Source organism: Dioscorea cayenensis, chromosome 12, assembly GCF_009730915.1.
Source record: "Dioscorea cayenensis subsp. rotundata cultivar TDr96_F1 chromosome 12, TDr96_F1_v2_PseudoChromosome.rev07_lg8_w22 25.fasta, whole genome shotgun sequence".
NCBI lineage: Eukaryota > Viridiplantae > Streptophyta > Magnoliopsida > Dioscoreales > Dioscoreaceae > Dioscorea > Dioscorea cayenensis.
The window spans coordinates 20,758,644-20,769,002 of NC_052482.1; the positions used below are offsets into that span (position 1 = coordinate 20,758,644).

General features: G+C 33.7%; 1 protein-coding gene across 1 annotated transcript; it reads right to left on the bottom strand.

The window, feature by feature from the left end:
- Positions 1-9,369: 9,369 nt before the first annotated feature.
- Positions 9,370-10,263, bottom strand: LOC120273303 (receptor-like protein EIX2). Its single transcript, XM_039279926.1, has one exon. The coding sequence runs from the start codon at positions 10,261-10,263 to the stop codon at positions 9,370-9,372; it is 894 nt and encodes a 297-aa protein (XP_039135860.1).
- Positions 10,264-10,359: the final 96 nt, after the last annotated feature.

Below are 10,359 nucleotides of genomic sequence, written 5' to 3' on the forward strand. Positions count from 1 at the left end.
CACACCGGAGGAATTAACACCTACTCAAAATATACTCACATATGAAATTTATAAGAAAGAAATCCAATAATTTTTTTTGAATATCCATCCAATATCAAGTTTTTTACCATCAAGTTCTCTAAAGGACATCAAAGCTTTTGAACAAACAAGTTCCCCATAATAGTGTGGTGGAGGATTCAATTAGTATAGTAGTCATTGGTGTTTGGCCCGCCGACGGTAAAGATGATTGGGAGGTTCTCCGAGTAAGCTCCGGCGACGGTATTGATCACGTTGAGACCTCACGGTGAAGGTAACGGCACATGTGCAAATACCACGGCATCAGGCGTAGCTGGCTTTGAGATGGTTCAGTAGGGTTAGGTTGAAACCTACGGGGACGACGTAGATATCTCTAACACCGATTTGAAAGAGTCGGCGAGTGAGATGGCATGACTTGAAGGGATTGGTGAGAAGAGAATCACAAAAGATGGCGGTTAAGTGGTTGAGAAGTTTGAGAATTTTTCTCAGATGGCTTAGGTTAGATGATATTAAGGGTAATTGGGTAATTTTGTCAAGTTGGGTTAGGTGGGAACTATAGTTAATTCCATAAACTCTAACGGTGGCTAATGGTAACTAACGACAGGGATATATAAATTAAAAAGTTAGTTTTATGGGGGTATGCAAGAAAATAGTATTTTTTATGGGGGTATTTAAGCAATTTCATTGTTTTGCGGGGGTATGCAAGCAATTTTCCCTAAACTAAACTTAGGATACATAAATTACAATCATCTGCCAAACTATTAAATTCTTTTGGGATTCGCTCTTACGCAATAAAACTTACTCGGATCTTTTCTTTCTTGAAATTTCATTTTCTAAGGAAGAGATTACCTTAGGGTCGGATAAGGCCCCTAGCCCCGACAGTTTTCCAATCTCTTTTTTCCAAAAGTATTGGTCCATCATTGAAAATGACATATGCAAGCTTTGTTTTGATTTTTATAATAGCAAGACTAATTTGGAAAGAATTAACTGGGCAACCATTGTCTTAATTCCAAAAACAAACTGTCCTGAAATTCCCGCTGACTTCTGGCCCACAAGCTTGATTAATTCGGCCTTAAAAATCATTTCCAAAGTGTTGGCTTTGAAATTAAGCAAGTTAATCTATTCCATTGTGGACGACATTCAATCTGTGTCCATCAAAGGAAGATGTATCCTTGATAATATTTTTGTGGCTAAAGAGCTGATTTTCAGCATCCATAAGAGGCAAATGATCGGGCACATCATCGATGTGGACTTTGCTAAGGCCTTCAACATGGTAGATTGGGATTTTTTTGTTTGATCTTCTACAAGCCTATGGTTTTGGCGCAAAATGGATCAATTGGATTAGGACCATTCTTTCTTCGTCCAAAGCCTATATATGTCCTTGTGAATGGGGAAATGCACGGTTACGTGAGACATCATCGAGGTCTTAGACAAGGTGATCCTCTATCTTCCCTCCTCTTTGCCCTTGTATCCAATGTCCTTAGTCTTATGTTTAACCATGCATTGGAATCTAGTGTCCTATATGGTGTTCCCTTAGGGCATTAGGGGAAAATGTGTCACTTGCATTATGTAAATAACCTTCTTATTATGATGGCAGGGGATACAGAGGATTTTAGAATTATCAAACTCATATTGTACCTTTTCGAAGGCATTTCTAGGATTTTGATAAACTTCCAAAAAACTTGCCTTTTCACCTCTAGAAGTAATCTTCTCCCTTATGAGCATTTGTCTCAAACACTACACTGTGCTAGAGGTCTGCTTCCAGTTCATTACCTTAGTCTTCCCATTTTGGGGAAGCAACCTAGAAGACAAGATTGGGAGACTCTAATTGGTGAAATTCATTCTAAATTCACTTCCTGTAAATCTTGACTTCTTTCCCTTGGGAGCAGATTAATGTTGGTGAACTTTGTGCTCTCTACTATCCCCACATATTGTATGTCAATTTTTAAGCTCCTTTCTTGGGTGATTAAAAACATTGACAATATAAGAAGGGATTTCCTTTGGTCAGGGTCTGATATTAATCACCCAAAAATGAGATTGGTGAACTAGAGACAACTTTGTAGACCACGTGAGTAAGGCGGCTGGGGGTTCTTAAATCTTGAGGATTTCAATGTCACCTTACTTGGAAAATGGTGGTGGAAAATCTCTACAGAGGTCTAATGGTGTGGTGCCAAGGTTATCCGTCAACGGCCAACTGTGGAATCTTCATCTGCCCCTTGCCCCCTCCCCACGGAGAAGGTCCGTTGTTTGGAATGGTATGTTGCATTACCTCCCGGCCTTCAGAGCTTGTGTGTAACCAACATTGTCAAAGATGGAAATACCACCCTTTTTTGGTTAGATAAATGGGTTGATAGTCATGCCATGTTAACATTTGGCTTGAGGATTTCTCTAGAACTGCCCATCCTTTTGGTATTGTTAGAGAATTGGCTCAACTTTTGAGTTCCCTCAGGGGTGGAGATGATACAGATTTCAGCGTTGTTAGTCTCAACGCTTTGGAAGACGGGTCTAAGATGAGTGATGTTAAAACTTGGAATCTCACAGCTAACAATAGATTCTCTGTCAAGTCCTTCTACAGGTTCCTTATCATGGGTGGCTTCAGTTGTAGGACTACATCTTTGATATGGAATTGTCCATGCCCTAAGAAAATTAATATGTTTAACTAGCTAGTCTGGAACAATAGGATTCTGACATTGGACAACTTGGCTAAGAGAAGTTGTAATAGACTTCCTACAGTTACTTGCTTGCTTTGCAATGCCGAGTTAGAAACTGTGGGTCACCTCTTTATTTCCTACATCTTTACTCAAAAGTTGTGGCGTTTCTTGTCCCTCAACTTTAACTTATCCTCTCCGCCTCAGTCGGTTATCCACCGGTGGGGCTCTTGGAGGTTTAATTTACCAGAGGATGTTAGATTTGAGGGGGACCTCCTTATTAGATCTTTATTCTGGAACATTTGGTTGGAAAGAAATGCGCGCATGTTTAGAGAATCTTTCTCTGCTTACACTGTTGTACTTGTCAAATGTATTCATATGTTCATTACTTTGGGTAAATGCAATGCCATAGTCAAAGATGGCAAGATTGGAAGACTTAGCTATTTCAGCCAGATGTATAGCATGGACTTTCTCTCTAGACAGACTGTTTCAAGCGAGGACGAGACTATTTAGCTGCTTTCTCCAATGACCCCAGTCAAGTGTTTTGATTGGGGTGTTTTATAGTTTTTTTTGGGTATTGTTCCTGGTGGTTTGGAAGTCCTTTTGATGTAACTTGTTGGTGGGTTGGTGTATCTTGTTAGCTTCCACAGCCAATGAACTTTGTCTTGTCCTCTCTTTTTTTTTTTTAATGAATGTGGTTTATCCACTTTTTTTCATTATTAGCCAAAGGATTCATAATCATGTAGAATTGGTCTCACTATTAAAAGCATTGGTACATCCATGCACACATCCTTGATGGTATAATGCTTGTTACATTTGTAAAAAATAAAAAACTACAACCATCTAATGCTTGTATACCATAAATCCAAAATTTAGCCTAATGTAGAAGTTTAATCATGAGTCAGTGACATCCTTGAACTAACAGAGAAATCCGATGCTTATTCCTTTGGAGTTGTACTACATTGCCAAGGGAAATGGTGAATTCAGCAGAATGTGCAATGAAGTTTCAGAGAAGAGGAGAATTGGATCAAAATTATCGATTCCTCATATCGCCGGTGTTATAATGCTTGGCTCACTTAGGAAGTTCGGGGAGACTGTCGAGAAATGCTTAGTGGACTGTAGTGTGGATAGACTGGCAATGGTGGATGTAATGTGGATTTTGGAATATGTTTTGCAGCTTCAAGATGCTGATCAGTCTGGGTTTACAGATACTGATAGTATTACAAGGATTGATGAGCTTCCAACTCAGGTTCAAAACATCAGTAATTCTGAAAGTGTTACTGTTAGTGTGCAAATGATCTGTCTGATGTTTCAATTAGCAGAGTTTTTTCACAGTTAGTGTAGTCTGAAGGGATCAGGTAGAGATTTCATGGTTTGATTGTTGGGAGTTTTACAATATGATATATATATATACAATCATGAATTTGTTTTTTTATTTCTGCATATCTGAAGAACATTGAGATGCAATTTATGTTCTTCTTTCTGAGTTTTTTTATCTTTCATTGTTGTAATGTTCATTTGGTTATCATAGGTTTTGTTGTATAAAACTTGGATGGGTTGGATTGAATGTGAATTTTCATGAGATTGCAAATAATTCACTGACCATGGAGATTATTAAAAAAGTATTTGAGTTAAATTATGAGGAAGAGAATAATTGAAGGGTAAAATATGAAAGTAAAAAAAAATAATGTGGATCTAAAAATCACAGCCAAATAATTCAGTAATTTTGTGAATTATTAATATTTTATGAAGCTATTGATGATAAATAAAAGACTCCGACTAATTCAGTAAGTCAAAAGTCTTGTTAAAGAAATCAGTACTTAAGAACTGTGTTTAAGGCAGCACTCCGCAATCAAAATCTTGTTAGAGACTTGAAGTAATCAAGAAATTAATTACAAACCGTCTTTGATGGCAAGACTCAAAAATCAAAGTTTTGTTTAATGACAATTACAAGACCCCAAGTCAAGTCAATTGTGAGGAAATTAGAGCCATTAGACGTGATATTTCTAGCCATATGTCCTGTGCCTTAAAAGACATGTCTTGTTGAATGACAAATACAAGACCCCAAGTCAAGTCAATTATGAGGAAATTGAGCCATTAGATGTGAAAGAAATGCTCGTATATTTCATCTGAAAGCATTACCGAATTTCAACATTATTCTCAAGTATGTTAATATGCTTTTTTTCCTGATTTTCTACAGCAGTTAACAGGCACCAGCAACCACTCAATGATGTATCCCGGAAAATTAAGCGCTCTCTCAACTTCCTCAGTGCTAGAGAATTCACCTCCTCTGACGATCATGACATTGGCACTGCTCTGGAATAGGTGATCCTGTTGTTCGCCTTAGTAGGCCTGGGATGTCAGACGACATCTCCCGTCTCCTAAGCTTTCTTTCTTTGTCTGTCCTCTTTATGTATTAGTTTTACTTGTTCCCTCTCACCTCTGGTGAGAGATGACTTTTTTCCTGTACTTTGTTTCTTTTTGTACTGTTGTTTCTCATTTAATAAATCAGTGGTTTGTCCACATTTTATCAAAAATAAAAAATAAAAAATAAATAAGTCCTGTGCCTTAAAAGACCTTCTCATGTCCTTGTCAGTCATCAGTATCTTATATAATTGAAGAATAATTGAAGGGTGAAACATGAAAGGAAAAAAAAATTGACATGTATCTAAAAATCACAGCCAAATAATTCAGTAATTTTGTGAATTATTAATATTTTATAAAGCTATTGATGATAAATAAAAAACTACAAGTAAGTCAAAAATCTTGTTCAAGCAATCAATCACTTAAGGGTCCGTTTGGATCACGGAATAGGAATGGTAATGGGAATGGGAATGGGAAAAGTAATGGTAATGGTAATGGGAAAAGTAATGGTAATGGTAATGAAAAAAGTGTTTGGTTGAAAGAAATAAATATTGGGAATGGAAAAAGTGACATAGAGAATTGTATGTAAATTACTTTAATACCCTTAATATAATTAATGATAAACTAATATATAAAATAATTACATATAAATAAATATTTAGTCTCTATAATTATTATAATTAAATATTTAGAATAAATAATTTTTTTATCATTAACCAATTTAATTTAATTATAATATTTAAATTACTTAATTTATGTTTATTATAATTTAATTTAATTATTATAATGACTTAATTTATATTTATTATTATTGTTATTTAATTATAATATTTAAATTACTTAATTTATGACTTATCATAATTAAATAGTTTTATTAATTATTTTATTTAATTAAATCTGTGTAGGGGCAAAACTGTCATTTCACTTTTAATTATTATAATATTTAAATGGTTCAATTTATATTAATTATTATTTACTTTAATTATTATAATTAGTTATTTAAATTAATAATTATTATTTAATTAAATCTTAAGTAGGGGCAAAAATGTCATTTCATTTTCCTTATCATAATTAAATACTTTTATTAATTATTTATTTAATTAAATCTATGTAGGGGCAAAACTGTCATTTCACTTTCCATATCATAATTAAATACTTTTATTAATTATTTATTTAATTAAATCTATGTAGGGGCAAAACTGTCATTTCACTTTAATTATTATAATATTTAAATGACTCAATTTATATTAATTATTATTTACTTTAATTATTATAATTAGTTATTTAAATTAATAATTATTATTTAATTAAATTTTAAGTAGGGGCAAAAATGTCATTTTACTATCAATAGTGTTTATTCCTCTCCATGCCCCCCAATTTTGGGGGTAATCAAATGCCTTTACTATGCACCATACAATTACCTACAGTACTCATTACTAAGGTAATAGTAAAATACCCAAACATGGGCATATATCCCTATTAGCAATCAATCCCATGCCAATAGTGCCCAATACCTTCATCCAAACACAACCTTAGGAACCTTGTTTGATGACATGACTCAAAAATCAAAGTCCTGTTTAATGACAAATACAAGAACCCAAGTCAAGTCAATTGTGAGGAAACTGGAGTCATTGGATGTGATACTTTTGGCCTTATGTTTTGTGCCTTAAAAGACCTTCTCATATCCTTTTCAATCCTGAGTATCTTATATTATTGAAAAACAAATATTTAATTTTTTACATAAAAGTGACTAAACGAAGTAAATCAAGGTAAAAGGAAAGCGTGTAAGGATGTTATAGAACCAATTAAGCAGGGTAGTCTTATGTGAATTAATCTCGTATGGTTTCAGAGTCAGGTTATTTTTTGATTTTTTTCTATTACAGTCTGACATATATGTTGCTATTTTTATATGTTGTGGTTGGAGGACACGTATCAAACTGTGACAGGGAAAAATAAGAAAATAACTTGGTTCAGGAAGCAAATGAGATGGCTTCAACCTTCTTTATTGTTATCTTGAAATATAGGAAACAAAGCTAGAGCTTACCGTGATTAAAAGAAAATAATAATAATAAACAAGAAGATTTCATATTGATCCAAGCCGTTGAGCCTTGTGAGAAATCGGTTTATAGCATCAAAAACTTACATTAACTCTCAGTTATTATAAGATTAACATAATGCGTTACTATGTCTTAAAAAATTGTCTATGGCATGGTTGATACTGCCGTAAGTACTAATTAAATGCTATGGGAAATATTAGCAAAATATATTGGTAACTAATATATAATTTCAAATCAAGCCTAAAGGATTAAACAAAAGGCTTATGATATTTGGAGAGTGTTTGTAATATTTTTTTAAAAAAAAATTAAATTGAAATTTTAATAAGTAACATAAAACATGAAAAGTTTAAAAAAAATTGATGTGGCTCTAAAAATCACAGCAAAATAATCCAATAACTTTGTTGAATTATTAATATTTTATGATGAAGGTATTGATGATAAATAAAAGACTAAGGATCAGCTCAAAAAGTAGTGGTTTCTCACTTTGATAGGGAGAGGACGTTCATTTCAGGAAAAGTAGGGGAAAATGAGGGAAAGTGGTCTGACTTTCCCCACTTCTGGTGTTCATTTATGCTGAAGTGGATTTTGAACTAAACTCACTTCAGCATTTTTTTTTACTGAAGTGTGGGGAAGTGAGTCAAATTATAAAAATTAACTTCTTTTCACTTTTAAAGTTTTTTTTTGAACTCATAGAACTTCATCCAACATCTAAATCCTTCGCTTCTATTCTCACTTTTTGACAAATGAACACAAAAATCCTGGAAGTGATATCACTTCCCCCCACTTCAGGGAAGTGGCACTTCCCTCACTTTCTGACTTCCCCTCACTTACACTGAAATGAACGCTCAGCGTAAGTGAAAGGAAGTCAGGAAGTAGGGGGAGTGATATCAGTTCCAGGACTTCTGATGTTCATTTGTTAGAAAGTGAGAATAGAATCGAAGGAGATTTGGGTGTTGGATAAAGTTCTATGAGTTCAAAAAAAAATTTAAAAATGAAAAGAAGTTAGTTTTTATAGATTGACTCACTTCCCCCACTTTAGTAAAAAAGATACTGAAGTGAGTTTAGTTCAAAATCCACTTCAGTCCGAAGTGGGGAAGCGTCACTTCTCTCACTTCAGCACAAATAAACACCAGAAGTAGGGGAAGTCAGACCACTTCCCCTCACTTTCACCCACTTTCCCTGAAATGAACACCCCTTGAGTGGGCAAGTGTGAGCTCAAAATTTTTTAACCCACAGTTTGTATAAAATAGTGTTTATATTAATTTATATATTAGGTGGTGGCATGGCACTAGATTTCATTACTGTAAGGTTATGGTGTTTGATATATCATCTTTGGTGCATGTGATAAATATTATTGTTCTGCATATAAACCTATTTCACATTCGAAATTTCAACCATCATAATAAATACACCTTTATATCTATTTGTCTATTTGTCACATTTAAATGGAATGCGTTTGTGCCCTATTTATTAAATAAAAATAAATAAATAAATAACTCCAACCAAGTCAAATTTTTTTAAAGCAATCGATCAATTAAAAACCGCATTTATGACAACACTCCAAAATCAAAATATTGATATTCTTGGAGTAGTAGTCAAGGAATTAATTAAGAACTATCCTGATGGCTTGGACTCATAAATTAGAATCTTGTTTAAAGACAAATACAAAAACTCCAAGTCAAGCTAATTGTGAGGAGGCTAGAGCCATTGGATGTGTTACCCCTGCAAGCCTTGCCATGTCATATGTACGTCCTATCCTATATAGAACCTTCTCATGCGTGCTCTGTTTAATCACAAGTTTTTTGTAGAACAAATATTTATTTTTTATATAAAGTGACAGACCAAATGAATCAAGGTAAAAGGAAAGCATGTAGGGAAGAGAACCAATTAGTATTCTTTTACGTTGTTATTTTAAAACACGGAAAACAAAGTAGGAGCTCATGGTGATTAAAAAGAAAAAATAAAAAAATTAAATATAAAACAAAAAGGTTTCATATAATTCCCAGTAAAATTTTTCAAAAAAAAAAATCCCAATAAATTGATTGAAACTTATGAGAGATTTATAGGATCAAATGTTTAGTAGTGGGTGAAATGCCACGTGTGTACTACATATTATATATTATATATATATATATAAAAAAAGAAAAAATAACAAGATATTTCACTTGTGGCATCAATGTAAAGAAATACAGAAATACTTATAAATTCATTCCCAGTAGCTTGAGTAGCGTTGTTTATAGCAAGTGATACAATAATAATTTAGCAGTAAACAGGGTTTTTGCTAATTACTTTGAGTTCATTACAGCAAGAGCTCTCTTGATCTTGGATATAGTGACTACTATTTTTACATATATCATGTCATACATGTGGTCCAGACATATGAAATAAATTCGTCTCCATTCTTTTTTGAAAAGTAGTATTCCCCACACTATCCAAAACCCAACCACAAATCCTGGCATCAAACCAATGTAAAACCAAGTGGATTGACTATCATTATCATCTTCATCTTCTTGATTATGGGCATTTGATGGTGGTTCATCACTTGTGCAATTCTTCTCTATAGGAGCTCCACAAAGATTGAGATTGCCAACATAACTAGATGGATTATTGAAAGTGATCAAATGGTTCACGTATGGGATTTTCCCAAATAAGTTATTGTGTGACAAATTTAAAATTTCTAAAAAATTTAATGTGGAGAGGCTAAGAGGTATCAACCCAATGAGTTCATTTCTTGAGAGATCAAGAGATTCCAATTTTTGCATTAAGCCAATATCACTGGGGATTGCACCTAATAGATTATTAGATGATAAATTTAAGTTTTGCAATTCAGCTAAGTTAACTATTTCTTTTGGAATTTGGCCTGATAGATTATTTGCAGAGAGATCTATGAATACAAGAGATGAAAGAATGCTTCCATATGGGAGTTCTAATCCTTTTGTAAAGACAATAATCTTAATTCCGAGCCGGTTCTTTGCAAATGTATCATAAGGAAACATTATTGCTCTTCCATTCATATTAATGTTTATCATACCCATGAGGTTACCATATGATTGTGGTATGCTTCCTACAAATGAGTTGTGGGAAAAATCCAAGAAATGAAGTGACGTGAGATTGGATAATAATGGCAAGTTACCTGTGAAATTATTGGCTTTCAAGGTGAGGATCCTCAATGAAGTCATGGTTTCTCCCAACCAACTAGGAATGTTTCCTGATAAAATGTTATGGTCAAGAGCAAGAGTGGTTATGGAAGTACACTTCTTCAGGAAAGATGGAAA

Coding starts and splice junctions, on each gene's coding strand:
- LOC120273303 (XM_039279926.1), bottom strand. CDS start 10,263: ATGACTTCATTGAGGATCCTCACCTTGAAAGCCAATAATTTCACAGGT.